Source organism: Notothenia rossii (genome assembly GCF_949606895.1).
Source record: "Notothenia rossii genome assembly, chromosome: 11".
Taxonomy (NCBI): domain Eukaryota; kingdom Metazoa; phylum Chordata; class Actinopteri; order Perciformes; family Nototheniidae; genus Notothenia; species Notothenia rossii.
This window is the reverse complement of record NC_136910.1, coordinates 57558166-57574707: the sequence shown is the minus strand read 5'-3', so window position 1 is coordinate 57574707 and position 16542 is coordinate 57558166. Positions and strand designations below refer to the sequence as shown.

General features: G+C 39.2%; 1 protein-coding gene across 4 annotated transcripts; it reads right to left on the bottom strand.

The window, feature by feature from the left end:
- Positions 1-614: 614 nt before the first annotated feature.
- On the bottom strand, positions 615-14375 carry btc (betacellulin, epidermal growth factor family member). 4 transcript variants are annotated; one of them, XM_079658784.1, is made up of 6 exons: positions 14335-14375; positions 12007-12053; positions 8342-8437; positions 5325-5445; positions 4243-4389; positions 615-1949 (listed from the first exon to the last, which is right to left on the bottom strand). In XM_079658784.1, exons 1-6 carry the CDS (start codon positions 14358-14360, stop codon positions 1814-1816), a joined length of 573 nt encoding a protein of 190 aa, XP_079514910.1. In that variant the 5' UTR covers positions 14361-14375; the 3' UTR covers positions 615-1813. The 4 variants fall into 4 exon arrangements, with proteins under 4 accessions (XP_079514910.1, XP_079514911.1, XP_079514909.1 ...); XM_079658785.1 differs by lacking the exon at positions 14335-14375 and adding an exon at positions 13266-13327; XM_079658783.1 differs by lacking the exon at positions 14335-14375 and adding an exon at positions 13002-13173.
- Positions 14376-16542: the final 2167 nt, after the last annotated feature.

The window sequence follows — 16542 nt, the reverse complement described above, 5'->3', positions numbered from 1 at the left end:
GGACACATGTTGATGTAGAAGAGACATGAAGAAGAGGGGACACATGTTGATGTAGAAGAGACATGAAGAAGAGGGGACACATGTTGATGTAGAAGAGACATGGAGAAGAGGGGACACATGTTGATGTAGAAGAGACATGGAGAAGAGGGGACACATGTTGATGTAGAAGAGACATGAAGAAGAGGGGACACATGTTGATGTGGGAGAGACATGAAGAAGAGGGGACACATGTTGATGTAGAAGAGACATGGAGAAGAGGGGACACATGTTGATGTAAAAGAGACATGAAGAAGAGGGGACACATGTTGATGTAGAAGAGACATGAAGAAGAGGGGACACATGTTGATGTAGAGGAGACATGAAGAAGAGGGGACACATGTTGATGTAGAAGAGACATGAAGAAGAGGGGACACATGTTGATGTTGAAGAGACATGAAAAAGAGGGGACACATGTTGATGTAGAAGAGACATGGAGAAGAGGGGACACATGTTGATGTAGAAGAGACATGGAGAAGAGGGGACACACGCTGATGTAGAAGAGACATGAAGAAGAGGGGACACATGTTGATGTACTAGCTAGCTATTTGATCAAAAGTTCACAGAAAACCAAGCCATTCGGGAACGTTTTTTACTTTCATTGTATTTTCCAATGCAGCCTTTTGGCAGAGCAAGAGGTGGATAAAACATAAATCTTGCAAAGGAAAAGATCAAATACAACACCAGATCATGGAGATGGGGAACGTTGGCTTGTCAGCTTTTTAGATATATAGCTAACGTTCACAGTTAGCTTGTTAGATAGCTAACGTTTGCTAAATCTTATCACATGATGTCCACGATTAGGGAAATTCAGTCGGTCAAATGGGGTGAGTTTTTACTGGCAAACGTTAAGTAAATTGTTAAATATATAGCAAACATTCACTAGCTTTTTAGATAGAGTTCGCTCACACAGTCTTGTTATCCCCGTGTTTGGGGGAAGTGCAGTCGGTGAAATTGGAGTTTTTACTTGACAAACAACGGAAATGGCCGATTTGCACGGGATTAAATCACAGAAGACCTTCGCAGTAATTATAGTTTTCTAAAGCTCCCCAGGTAATTATAGTCCGATGCCAACAGGGCTTATTGTCTCCCACATAGCACAAAGCTAACATTAGCTTGTTAGATATGTAGCTTATGTTCGCTAGTTAGCTTGTTAGATTTAGATAACAGTCTCTCAGGCTAATGTAATCACATGAAGTCCATGTTTGGGGAAATGTTACAGCTATAATGGGTGAGTTTTTAATTGCCGATCAGCATGGGATAAAATCAAAGAAGACCTTCGCAGTAATTATACATTCCTAAAGCTCCCCAGGTAATTATCGTGCGATGCCAACAGGGCTTATTGTCTCCCACATCGCACAATAACCTGACCATCTGTTATCCCCGGCTGCCAGCTGCTGTCACATCTTTTTCCAACATAGCAACACCTGATTTAGCGCCCTTCAGTCTGCAGCACTTGTTACTCCACAGCGTTGGAAAGGAACTTGCCAACACGTATGAACTCTCCGAACTCGTGTTCATCGTCCTCTTTGCACTGGAGCTTCATCACAGCTTCAGACACTCGTGCCCTTTTAAGAGAAGGGTGCAAAACTCCCGTGCTGCTGCTTGATCTTCATCCGGAAAAATTTCCCTCCTCCTCTTCCTCTTCCTCTTCCTCTTCTACAGGCCTCGGAAAGGACTGATGTCACCGTGAGACAAAAGGCAGCAGCTGTCACAAGAAGAACAGAAATCCCTCCAATGTAAACACTTTGCAGACTGGTGGTCTCACACACACTCTTCACACAGCGTTGGTGTGTGTTGGCTCTGAGTCTGATGCTAACGGTGTGTGTGTCTCCATCATGCTGAGCTTCTCCGAGCCGTTCCTCGGTTCTTCTCTCCGTCTTCGTCTTCTCCAACACAACCGGCACCTCCGACTGACGGACAGAGAAACACGTTAGCGTTTAAATACAGCTGAAAATGAACCATGCAGGAATAAATAAGCTTTCCACATTGAGTCAAGTATCATGCTAATTTATGTAAAATAGCAGTAAAGGTGTTGGATAGTGTAAACATGCAGAGTTGAATATAAACACTGAATAGAGTACAGGCTAATAACTCTGTACTTGGAGTGTGTGTTACTCTGTTTAAATTGGAACCAAATGTTATTTATTTCAAATAAAGTTTTACTCAATTTAAGTAGAATTTTGTGGAGTCTATTTTTATATAACATTACAAGACTGATTCTTATTAGAGATGTCCCGATCCGATCACGTGATCGGGGATCGGAGCCGATCACGTGATTTTCAAAAGATCGGAATCGGGAGAAAAAAATCGGAGATCGGGATTTTTTTTTAATACTTTTTTATTTTTAAATTTTTTTTATTCAATGTTAGAAAACAAAATTGACCATGTTCAAGTCTTAAAGTCATCCTGCGGCCTTAGTTTTGGTTTGAAATTAAAGAACATCATGTATGTGTTGCTTCTTTGGGGCTTGTTTTCAGAGACCTGCTTATTTCTCTCAAGTCTGGCAACAGAGTGGGCGCAGTGTCTAATTGTAGCAGTAAGCTAACGAGTACTGATAAGCTTTATTTTGTTTTGATCCAATGCTGCACAACTGAACTGATCCAATGCTGCTGTGAAAGAAAGAAGCTATATCCATGTTGGATAGAATATCCAATTTAAATAAAAAAATAACCTTAAGGGATAACTTGAATGCTTTTTTTTCTCTTAATGCATTGCATAAAGATCGGATCGGGAAAAATCGGTATCGGCAAATTATCAAAATCAAATGATCGGAATCGGATCGGGAGCAAAAAAAGGTGATCGGGACATCCCTAATTCTTATTATTACATGATATGCTTATTGTGCTCATGAGATTGCTATGACTATAGAATAAATAGACACAATCACTAATCCCAGGTTCTGATGGGTTAGATACCAACGAGGGGAATAGTCAGAAGAAAGTTTAACTTGCAATATTGAAAGTAGCAAAGTGGAGTGCAGAGACTGAGAGAACACAAAGAGGTAGTCAGAACAGCACATCGCACCGGCCTTCACTTTGTATGGGAGGCGCGCTCCCCCGCAAAGCTAGGAAGCAACATTATGGTTTCCCGCTATATCTGAAGAAACGTTAGAGAAAACCAATGAGTATGATGGTGCCAGAGTAGGGAGGGACTTCCGCAGGCCGGCCGAATGCTGATTGGAGGATCGTGTTGCCAAGAGACTCTGAGTCTGCGCACCAACCAAAGAGAACCAAGTCTAAACCGCGGTATCTCTTCAGCTAGTCTGGACCAATCAAAAATGTACGAGCAACGCCCTGTGTAATAAAATGTATTGTCGCACGAGGTTCGAGGCTCTTGACGGATTTGGTGGTTACAGATTACAGCTTTGCTGCCTGTGATTCCCAAAGACGTGATGAGTCCTTGGCCAAGTAAAATATATCTTTGGAACATGGAAACCAAACCATGGTGAAGCTGTATTAAAGTCTGAGTGGAAACAGTCCTGATTAAATCTGATTTTGTTGAGTTGAATCCTGTATGAACACTGAGTAGAGAAGAAATAACTCTGAAAAGGGAACTCTGTACTGTACTGTGTTTAAATTGGAACCAAATGTTATATATTTAGAAAAAGGTTTTACTCAATTTAAGTAGAATTGACACAAAAAAATTACTTTGTAAAAGCTTAAAATCACTTGTATCAGAATAACGCTAACTTCTCCTAACAACGGTTACGTTTCTTTGTATAGGTTTGTACCGCTGTTTTTAATAAAATACAAACTAGTTTTTGTATTTTATTGGTATTTATGGGCTTATATCCCCTACCATAGTGTTTAACATCCATGTCATTGAGCGATAAACACACTTTCAAGAGTGTGATGATTTTGGTCACGTAAACAACTTCAAAATAATGAAAAAAATTACTATTTCATAAGAAAAAACCCACAGAAATAGGCAAACATAGTAACCCGATGAAAGATACTTAATGTAACACTGCTGGGAAATAAGTTTAGTCACTTTATCACGAAGGTCAGATGAGAAGTTTGATGCCGTGGAATAATGCGTAGAAAATATGCAAAGTGTTAAAATGTCAAAGCTTGTGTGAAATAAAAAACGTCCTCATCTTAATGCTAAGCTAAGCGTCTCCTGGCTCGAGGTACTTCTTTCAAAAGATTCTAATTTTCCCAAATGTCAAACCATTCTTTTATGTAGAACAACACAGGAACTTACTGTGAACAAATACAGGTGAATACGATGAGAAGAATCAGGAAAACGAGCCCCGCGATGACGCAGGCGATTATTATTTGTCGTTTTTCTCCAATTCGCCAATCCAAGTCCAGATATTCACATCTGGAGCCGATGTAGCCGTGCTGACACCTGAGAACAACAAAGTACTTTCACTGTTTTGATTTAACAGACAATAAAGACGAACACTACTGCCTCTTCTAAAGGGGTGGGAAGCAGTGGAGTACAAATACTTTGTTACTGTACTTAAGTACATTTTTCTGGTATCAGTACTTTACTCAACTACTTATTTTTCTGACAACTTTTTACTTTTACTTCTTACATTTTTAACCCAAATACCTGTACTTTCTACTTCTTACATGTTGAACTCAAATACCTGTACTTTCTACTTCTTACATGTTGAACTCAAATACCTGTACTTTCTACTTCTTACATGTTGAACCCAAATACCTGTACTTTCTACTTCTTACATGTTGAACTCAAATACCTGTACTTTCTACTTCTTACATTTTGAACCCAAATACCTGTACTTTCTACTTCTTACATGTTGAACACAAATACCTGTACTTTCTACTTCTCTCATTTTCCAAACAGGCTGGTTCCTTTAGTCTGAATGTGTGTTTGGTGGCGTGATCATTATTATTTAGAGTCATTGCGTGCCTATTGATTTGAACACGATCCGTGTATCCATCATTTCCTGGTCTTCTCTAAAGAAGAGGGACCAATGGAAACGTTGTCATGTTGCCGTTGGTCACCATGGAAACATTCATTAGCTAACAATGACATTATTGTTCTATTAATATAAAGGGAGGTCAGGTACTCTTTAAAACAGCTGCTAGTTATGGGTACTTTTTACTGAAGTACATTTCAAAGCCTCTTTACTTTTACTTGAGTAAAGAAGTTTAGTCAGTACTTCTACTTTCACCAGAGTATTTTTAAACACGAGTATCTGTACTTCCACTTGAGGAAAGGATGTGAGTACTTTTGCCATTTCTGCTCTTTTATCCGTTGAATTGATACACCTTTCAGAAAATGCTAATTATCTCCGTGTTTTTGCAGCGTCTTACCTGCAGGACGGTGCATTCTGTGCTTTAATGTAACGGCACTCCCCGTGGATGCAGTAGTTTGTCAAAGCCTCGGGACATTTTGAGAAGTGTCCGGTCCACTGCCCTGTATCTGTCGTGCTTTCTGGAGAAATAAGATGATAACCTTTCAAATGAGCTTCAGGATTATTGTGGTCAGTATAACACCATCTGTTGAAACTTGGAGATTAGGCGCCCAAATACATTGTTATTATACATTTGGGGGAGCAAAGTTGTACGTTTGCTAACCAACTTTCTGACTTATTAAACACATCGTATCATCATACAGTCCCCATAATCAACTGAGTATAATTATCAGTATATCCAACACAGCCTCACGGCATTTCGTGTTATAGTCACAACATTTAATTTATTGATTCGTGTTCACCAACACGATTTCCCCATTTTTTTCGTGTCACACAGAACGATTTTAAAAGCATTGTATTTCTATTGGTAGTGTGTTTCATGCCTGCATCAAATAATAACAAATTAGAAGGAAAAAAATATTTTAAGAAATACAGATTTCAGTATTCTGAGGCTCTGAGCCCCATTTATTTTCCTCGCAGACGGCAAAAAAACTCAGACATTGTACTATTTAAAATAAAAGGGTTAGGGTATTGAGTAAGAAAATGTTTTTATGAACCACACAGCTTCCGGTCTTCCAAACCCGACCGGACAAAAAGACGTGGTGCAGGCACGAAACACACTACCAATAGAAATACATTGCTTTTAAAATCGTTTCTGTGTGACACGATTTTTTTTTGAAAATGGTGTTGGTGAACACGAATCAATAGATTACATTAATTCCGTGACTATAACCGTGAGACTGGGTTGGTATATAAAGTTAAATCAAAATCCCAACTTCTTTTTCCCCAAACCTTGGAATCATGCTTTCATATGTTTTGTAATTTGCAAAAAATGGAGAAGTGAAGTACTCGATCACTGTTAGCGAAATTGCTTCAATGAAAGATGTTTACAATGTTAAGAACCATCTAGACAACTGCTTAATCATGGACTGATAACAGAACATAAGACAGGCTATTTAATGCTATAATAACCTGCTTGGTTAGTTGGAGTTAGCATAAAGAGCTAGCTTAAATCAGCTTAAAGTAGACTCCTACTGTTAAAGCAAGGAAAACAGGAACAAAAACAGTCGCTGATTGTTAGCTAAAATCTGCTTTAGAGGCCAATGAAAGTTTGTCATTTCCGATGGGAATCTGACAGTTTAAAAAGGTAAGAAACATTTAGTTGAACTGCTTAATCATGGACTTAAAAAAGAACAAATGAAAAGACAGGCTAGTTAATGACAAAAGAAACTGCTTGTTAGCTCGTTCGTTAGCTTAAAGAGCTAGCTTAAGTTAGCTTAAAGTAGAGAGTAGGCTATTGTTGGTGAAATCCCAAATTGATTTACTAGTAACTTTACCAACTAACGTTAGCTTCCTAATTGGACAGGATTTTACGGTGGAGATCGACCGTAGCAAAAGAGTAGATGGTGCATTTAGTAAAATACTGAACTGATTTTCGAGTCAACGTTAGCTAAATTAGCCAGCTAACGTTAGCTTCCTAATTGATCACCATTTGGCGGTGGAGATCGGACAAACTGCAGCAACAAGACAACTCTTTTTCTTTCTAAAGATCAACATCTTATTATTTAGCATTAGCATTGTTGATTTCATTGTTTGGGGATGTAGTGGAGGGTTAATCCAAGATATAGGTTGTGTAGAAATGCAGGAAATATGTTGTAATTCACATGTCCTCTCCCTTTAGACCCCACACTAACTGAAGAACACCAGAGAGATGTTTTAAAAAGCCGAGCTATTTCTGTAACGTTCTGTCAGCTTCTCCTTTTGAATACACCCTCACCTCCTGGCACGATATAAATAGTTTGCAATTTGATCCAGAGAGGAGTGATGAATCATTGCTGGAAGAAGCTTGGTGTCATCGGGTCTTTTTAACCACGTGTCGCAATCATTACATTACCAACTCAACTGAACACATGGTGGATAAAGTTACACTCATTCCCATTCTGTTTCTCCTCCACCAAACACTCACTAACACAGCTGCTAGTCGACCATTACGCTGAACTTCTGAACCCTGAAGTTACACACAATGCTCGTTATACAACAAGCTGCCGCTGCCTTTACTGCACAGCCCGTTATCTGTGAACACAAGCTCGTAAAGTAATACTCCGGAGACTTCAATGAAAGCGCTTCAGTTGAAACTGAAACACGAGATCAGGCTCGCTGCCGTTACTCCGTGTCGAAAAGAAAAATATCAAGTTACAAAGTTTGAAGGGATAGTTTGGGAAACAGGAAGCAGTTGATGGCTTGTTTCGCTGAAGCTGGACGTTGGAGGCATCAAATTAATTAATTAATCTAATTTGTTTAATTTGTACGAGAAACATAGCGTAAAAATCACGTATTTGTTGAAAGCAGAACAGTGCATGGTTAACAACCCCCCTTTCCATTCTTTCAGCCAAGCTAAGCTAACCTGCTATGGTTTGATATATACATGTTTTTCACTTACATTTTGGAATACTGCACAAACTGTATTTTGTGTTGTAATTTTACGTAGATTTTTGCGTATTTATAACAATTTTTAAACATTTTTTTAACAATATTTGCAAATGTTTTACAACCTTATTCGTCCTACTGTGTTTATGCAAAAACCAGAACAATTCCTTGTATGTGTAAACCTAATAAAAACCCTAATTCTGATTAAATAGGTAGAGAAATTAATGGTTTCAATATTCAAGAAAGCAAAGCATATATGTGAAGACAAGGAACTATTCACTTGAAGCTGATTTTGATAAAGCAGGGAATAGCCTACAGACAAAAAAAACTAACATTTTAAGGATTTAAACTACAAGCCTGCTAGGAGGCACATCATTTATATAATGGGCTTTTGAGAGAATATCCTGCAGCTAAATCAGAGAGATGGAAAACATCCAAACTCCTTTATGGCCCAGTTGAAGCCCCCCTGTCCCCCCTGTCCATATCTACCTGTGCCGTTGTCTCCGTTTCCGATTGACACGGTTTGATTGGCAGACGCTTCGGTCACATGACTGCCGGCCAGAGAGTATTTGCACAAAGCCAGAGCTGCAGACAAACACACAAACACAGGTTAACACCCGCAACAAAAACACATGCAAATATATACACAACCGATTTGTGTCCACATAAAGTAAGTCTAAGTCTAAGTAAGTAAACAATTCAAGAATACCCAGACAAAATAAATAGGAAATAGGCGATAAACATTATAATTAAGTATTTTATATACGATAGGGAGAAGGAAGTAGGAGTTTCTACCCCTTTTTGATATATTGTTATACACTTAAAGTGGCAATAGATAACATTTCTACCTCAACTTAGAAATGATAAGTAAATATTGAATGCACAATGTAAGAGAGAAATGACACAATCAGTGTTTAGATATTAAACCTCTACAATGCATCACTGTCTCCTTTCAGGTTCAAAATCTCCCTTTCACAATAAAAGCCCTAGAATTAAACACCACTGCTTCCTAGAGATCATTCACTAAGTACATTTACTCAAGTACTTAAGTATACTTTTGAGGTACTTGTACTTTACTTGAGTATTTCCATTTTATGAGTAAATCCACCAGCTACCCTGCAGTATACAAAGTCTTTCAAACTAACTGCTCCTTTACTAGCTTTGAGAACAATTTCATGATCAATCATTATAAAACATATCATATCTATTATTCTGAAATGGACCAATCTGCACAATGACTACTTTTACTGTCTTTCACTATATTTTGATGAGAATACTTTTCTACTTTTACTTGAGGAACATTTTGAATTCAGGACTTTTACTGTAACAGAGTATTCCTACACTCTGGTACTTCTACTTTTACTCAAGTACAAGATCTGAGTACTTCTACTTTAACTCAAGTACAAGATCTGAGTACTTCTACTTTTACTCAAGAACAAGATCTGAGTACTTCTACTTTTACTCAAGTACAGGATCTGAGTACTTCTACTTTTACTCAAGAACAAGATCTGAGTACTTCTACTTTTACTCAAGTACAAGATCTGAGTACTTCTACTTTTACTCAAATACAAGATCTGAGTACTTCTACTTTTACTCAAGATCTGTGTACTTCTACTTTTACTCAAGTACAAGATCTGAGTACTTCTACTTTTACTCAAATAAAAGATCTGAGTACTTCTACTTTAAACAAGTACAAGATCTGAGTACTTCTACTTTAACTCAAGTACAAGATCTGTGTACTTCTACTTTTACTCAAGTACAAGATCTGAGTACTTCTACTTTTACTCAAATAAAAGATCTGAGTACTTCTACTTTAAACAAGTACAAGATCTGAGTACTTCTACTTTTACTCAAGTAGAAGATCTGAGTACTTCTACTTTAAACAAGTACAAGATCTGAATACTACTACTTTTACTCAAGATCTGTGTACTTCTACTTTTACTCAAGTACAAGATCTGAGTACTTCTACTTTAAACAAGTACAAGATCTAAGTACTTCTACTTTTACTCAAGTACACGATCTGAATACTTCTACTTTTACTCAAGATCTGTGTACTTCTACTTTTACTCAAGTACAAGATCTGAGTACTTCTACTTTAACTCAAGTACAAGATCTGAGTACTTCTACTTTAAACAAGTACAAGATCTAAGTACTTCTACTTTTACTCAAGTACACGATCTGAATACTTCTACTTTTACTCAAGATCTGAATACTTCTACTTTTACTCAAGTACAAGATCTGAATACTTCTACTTTTACTCAAGATCTGTGTACTTCTACTTTTACTCAAGTACAAGATCTGAGTACTTCTACTTTAAACAAGTACAAGATCTAAGTACTTCTACTTTTACTCAAGTACACGATCTGAATACTTCTACTTTTACTCAAGATCTGTGTACTTCTACTTTTACTCAAGTACAAGATCTGAGTACTTCTACTTTAACTCAAGTACAAGACCTGAGTACTTCTACTTTAAACAAGTACAAGATCTAAGTACTTCTACTTTTACTCAAGTACACGATCTGAATACTACTACTTTTACTCAAGATCTGTGTACTTCTACTTTTACTCAAGTACAAGATCTGAGTACTTCTACTTTAAACAAGTACAAGATCTAAGTACTTCTACTTTTACTCAAGTACACGATCTGAATACTTCTACTTTTACTCAAGATCTGTGTACTTCTACTTTTACTCAAGTACAAGATCTGAGTACTTCTACTTTAACTCAAGTACAAGACCTGAGTACTTCTACTTTAAACAAGTACAAGATCTAAGTACTTCTACTTTTACTCAAGTACACGATCTGAATACTTCTACTTTTACTCAAGATCTGAGTACTTCTACTTTTACTCAAATACAAGATCTGAGTACTTTTACTTTAACTCAAGTACAAGATCTGAGTACTTCAACAATGTACAGGTTATATCCTCTCAAATCAAAACATGTTTGTAACGTGTTATATGTTACATGTTTAATTTCCTCTCTACAGCTGTTCTGTAAATTAACTTCTTTGACTGTAATCTAATTATATTTTACATTTGTACTCACTATATTCATCTCAAACATCCAGATTCCTCTCAGACAGTGTTTAGTCCCTCTCATTTGAACTAACTTCTGGATACCATTAGGTAGACATTTTGTTTTTTTTGCCAAAGAAAACACATGATCACAATTAAAGTTACTGAAGAAAATATGCAGAGTCATGACTCCAGCTGGCCTTAAAAGGAAGGAGATTTCTCTCAATCACGCCCACTTTTGTCTTTCTCACACACACACACACACACACACACACACACACACACACACACACACACACACACACACACACACACACACACACACACACACACACACACACACACACACACACACACACACACACACACACACACACACACACACACACACACACACACACACACACACACACACACACCAAGCCTCAGCTAAAAGTCTCACTTAGAGCAAAACCAGTTTTTTTTGTCACGATGAAGGTGGTTTAAAAAATTTAAATTTAAATTTGACACAAACAGGCAAATCAGAAACACAAACACACAGACCACACACACAAACACACACAAACACACACACCACACACACACGCACACACTTTTACTTAATCTTCACCAGAACCATGTACACCTTTCGCTCTTGGAGCAGACATAACTCTACCCACAGACGTGTGTGATTGAGTCCACATTAGGGAAGCCTGTTTGACGGTGACTAATGATGAGAGTGGAAATATTGCAGGTGTATTTACTCAATCATTAACCAACTCAAAAGTCTAAATATAGCTCAAAGGAAAAGCACTGTCTTCTGACCTGCTTTACTCTGAAGGCACATTGATGATGGCAACAGTCAAAACAAATGCAAAACAGGCACTTTTCAAAACTTTGCATTTGTTTAAATACACACTTTAATATCTAGCATGGTTGAATTGTGTCTAAAAACTCAAAACAACATACAAAGCATTACAATACACTTTGAAACAGTTTATGTCGAGTTATAGGGCTCATATCTTCTGTTGAATTGAGAATATTGATGACAATTATCACGAAAAGCACACGTTGAATATAATAATTATATGTAAATGTGACTTTAACATGTCTGTTTAAGGATTATGTGATTCTGTTATGAGAAGTGAACATCTTACCTGTCAGTACCCCTGCATACAGTCTGTACACCTGGGCCATCTCCTCACTTTGTGATAAATACAAAAAAACGCTAATCCAAGTTCAGATCCATTGAGAAAAAACGGATAAATCAGAGGTCAACCACCTTTAGTGAAGGTGCGGACACTGGAAGTTCCCCAGGTGTGTGTGTGTGTGTGTGTGTGTGTGTGTGTGTGTGTGTGTGTGTGTGTGTGTGTGTGTGTGTGTGTGTGCGTGTGTGTGTGAGAGCGTGGCATTGTGATCCTGCATTACAGGCAGTCTGGTTCATAGTGAGCCTTTAAAGCATGAGTGTGTGTGTGTGTGTGTGTGTGTGTGTGTGTGTGTGTGTGTGTTTGTGTGTGTGTGTGTGTGTGTGTGTGTGTGTGTGTGTGTGTGTGTGTGTGTGTGTGTGTGTGTGTGTGTGTGTGTGTGTGTGTGTGTGTGTGTGTGTTGTGTGTCTGTCTGTGTGTGTGTGTGTGTGTGTGTGTGAGTGTGTGTGTGTGAGTGTGTGAGGATAAAAAAAGGGGTGGCACTGAAACCCAACTCCCGGCTCCCTGCCTCCTTTAAAGGAGACTCAGCAGGTTATTTCCTGCTTGGGAACAACTGCACCTTTTATACCTGCTCTCCTTTTTCTCAAAGAATGAAGCAACAGGTGGAAGTGAACAATACGCAGCTTTTATTAGTTTGTATAGACATCTTTAAGCGGTCGACCAATCACAAAACAGCCAGCCACCTGACCAATCAGAGCAGACTGGGCTCTGGTTTCAGACTGAGGGTGCAAAGAGGTGCTGCAGCACAAACAGATAAAGGGCTTTTTGAACATTAAAGGGGACCTGTCATGTAACATGCACTGTTTGATGTCTTTCCTACACAAACATTTGTCCCATGTGTCAGTAAACAAAACCCTCTCTCTTCTCCTCTCATCGCTAACACTCAGAGCTAACCTGTACTGGAGAGAGCATGTGTAAAGAAGCAGGAAATACAAAAAGGAACTCACCTTGTGTTAAACCTGAGAGAGAAAAAGTATTTGAGCTCCATACTGTTTTCAGAAATAATCCTTGATGTGGTTTGGCCATACTTAACACAAACAAATTACACTCACACTACTGCACTAGCCTACCACCATAGACTCAGCTTACTTGCAAGCTACAATTAAACCGCCTCCCTCAACAACAGGCTGGTGCCAGATGCTGCACAAGCATTGACTCTAGTTTGCAAATAACAAACTTCCCCAGATCCTGCCTACCACAAACGTACCTACCTATCTTCTGGAGCGTGCCGGGCTCAAGGCACACATCACCGAAACGCCTGCCCCCAACAGGGACTAAATCCCACCCAGGATTACCCCGAAAATAAAAAAGGCAAAATAATAAATGAGTGCCTGAAGGAAGGACGGATTCAGCCCAGCTAGACACTCCCCTGTCTACACTGAGGAAGCTCTTCAACAGCGAGACTTGAGTAAAAGTGCAAGTACTCAGAAACTTTGTACATAGTAGGGTCTTAATCAAGCTTTTGTAGACTTTGAAATCTTATTCTAATTTTGAAAGGAACAAAAGAGATCTGGAATAAAAGCCTCAACGTATACCTAATTTTCCATAATCCATATTTTGGGTTTTTCGTAGTTATTTTGTACTGTTATGTTTTATTTTTGTCTGAACAGTGGTAACATATGAAGCGGTTGGCATTTATTGATCAAAATGTTTAAATACCCGCTGCAGCATGCTTCAAAGGAGACACACGTCTATGTTTTACAGACAGAAAGCCACCAGAGATATTTCAATGGCAGATGATTGGGACGGGTGGCGCAGTGGTCTGTGCGTTTGATCATCAGATCAAGGGGGTGTTGGGGTTCTCCATTTCGAAACCCGCTCCCGTCCCACTGCTTCAGGCCGTTGTGTCAAGACAACTTCAAGACACTTCACCCGAATTTGCTCCCGTGGGTATTGTCCACAGTACATGTATAATATCAATGTGTACTTGTAAAAGCGCCTCGATGGCTTTGAGGTGTGAAGATGGGCGCTGTGGCGCAGTGCATTGATCAAGGGGGTGAAACCCGCCGCCGCTGGGTCTGTAAAGCCGTTGTGTCCTTGGGCAAGACACTTCACCTGAACTTGCTCCTGTGGGTATTGTCCACAGTAGATGATCTGTATATGTAATGTGTATTTGTAAAGCGCTTTGAGTCATTGATAAAGCGCTATAATAAATATAAGGACTATTATTATTATAGATGATAGTTTTGGGTTTACATGAAATACAAATTGAGAGGTTAAAGTAAAGAAATGAGTTAACTGGCTTTCAACACAAGTTTTCTAAGGCATGAACGTGGTCACCTCTGAGGACCTCTCCAGGGATGCATGGTTGGCGGCTGCTTGGAAGCAGGAGTGGGAGATGCCCTCCTGCATCCATCGCTACATCTGGGACCCAGGAGATGGCGCCATAGGAGGAGACGACCTACCACGCCGGCAATGGACCACACTAAACCGTCTACGAACTGGGGTCGGTCGCTTCAACACATCAATGAAGAAGTGGGGCCTGGCAGACAGTGCTGCATGCGAGTGAGGTGACCCTGAACAGACTGCCGGACACATAATCACCACCTGGGCTTTAGATAGACCACCCTCGGAAGCCGGCCTCTTCGACTTAGGACCAGAGATGAGGGCATGGCTACACGACACTGAGTTGGACCTCTGACGTTACACGAAAGAAGTGGTTACATCATTTCTTTGTAACTGAAGCATGTACGGCATACGACAGGGAAACAGTCAAACCGTCAGAACTAAGTGCAGCAGACCTTGAGCCGGAGCAAACAGCACCAGGTCAGAGTGGATTCACTGTTTCCCTATTCTGCTAAATCCACTTCTCCATGTCTCTTCTACATCAACATGTGTCCCCTCTTCTTCTTCATGTCTCTTCTACATCAACATGTGTCCCCTCTTCTCCATGTCTCTTCTACATCAACATGTGTCCCCTCTTCTTCATGTCTCTTCTACATCAACATGTGTCCCCTCTTCTTCATGTCTCTTCTACATCAACATGTGTCCCCTCTTCTTCATGTCTCTTCTACATCAACATGTGTCCCCTCTTCTTCATGTCTCTTCTACATCAACACGTGTCCCCTCTTCTCCATGTCTCCTCTACATCAACATGTGTCCCCTCTTCTTCATGTCTCTTCTACATCAACATGTGTCCCCTCTTCTTCATGTCTCTTCTACATCAACATGTGTCCCCTCTTCTCCATGTCTCTTCTACATCAACATGTGTCCCCTCTTCTTCATGTCTCTTCTACATCGACATGTGTCCCCTCTTCTCCATGTCTCTTCTACATCAACATGTGTCCCCTCTTCTTCATGTCTCTTCTACATCAACATGTGTCCCCTCTTCTTCATGTCTCTTCTACATCAACATGTGTCCCCTCTTCTTCATGTCTCTTCTACATCAACATGTGTCCCCTCCTCTCCATGTCTCTACATCAACATGTGTCCCCTCCTCTCCCCTGATCCATTTCTATAAAAACCTGTCTGAAAATGAGCTGATCAGATTTTGGCCACTTTATGATGTCATAACGATGTGTTGTCTTGTGTAACCATTAGCCAATCAGCAACCAAGGTATAATAGGGGACCTTTTAAAGATGCTGGCCATATTTCCTACCTTTAGAATTCAAGTGTTCTGTGTACCATAATAGACTGTGCTTGAAGTGGGGGGTATGCTAACACATATTAGCATGTGTATCAGTAAACCATTATTACACTGAATAACAAGCAAAGTCCTAAGTCTACTCCAGGTTTAATTATACTGCCCTTTATTTGAAATATCAAATAAATATCTAAGAGCCCTTCACAAGTGAAACCAAAGAGTGTAGCGTGTACAGCAGAGATGAAAAGAGCAGATCTACTAGAGAATCGTACTCAAAAACAAGTACAAGTTAGCGCACTTAAAATACATGTTTCAAATTATTTGTTAAAAAATATATAAAATACTTAGGGTATAAGGTATAAGGGTTCATAAGGTGATGAACTGGAAGTAGAACTACTGTATGCGCATATATCTTATTTAGATACATCTCAAAATATGCATTCCTGAGAAGATTAACTAGATTCAACTAGAGAACACTCAGCATTAGGCTTCATGAATAAAAATAACCTGCCACTTAAACAGCAGAATGAAAAACACATCAAGATCGCCAACACAAGGGTAAACAAGAGAGGCGAAGTCACGCCCATCTACTTCTGACTCATGGGACCTTATTTCGGGAAAAATATGTATTGAAGTCAATGGAGAGAGAAAGATTATCTTTCAATCCCGTTTGAATTGTGCCACGAATTACACATAAAATAATTTCCATGTCAAAAAAGTCACAGTTTGTCGTAAAACTGTTGAAATATAAGACTATGAAAAATACGCAACTAGAAAGACTACAAATCCCAGAGTCCCGGTCCCGCATGCTGGCTCTTACGGAACCTGCACTAACTTGCAAAATTATCTTTTAAATTGACAAACATCATATGTGTAATTCGTGGCACAATTCAAACGGGATCGA

What these genes read in the sequence shown, in the direction of transcription:
- btc (XM_079658783.1), bottom strand. Translation starts at nt 13,042, where the DNA reads ATGGAGCTCAAATACTTTTTCTCTCTCAGGTTTAACACAAG. An exon ending in AAACGGAGACAACGGCACAG is followed by an intron (nt 5,446 to 8,341) that starts GTAGATATGGAC and finishes TTATTTCTCCAG; the next exon opens with AAAGCACGACAGATACAGGG. An exon ending in CAGAATGCACCGTCCTGCAG is followed by an intron (nt 4,390 to 5,324) that starts GTAAGACGCTGC and finishes TGTTGTTCTCAG; the next exon opens with GTGTCAGCACGGCTACATCG.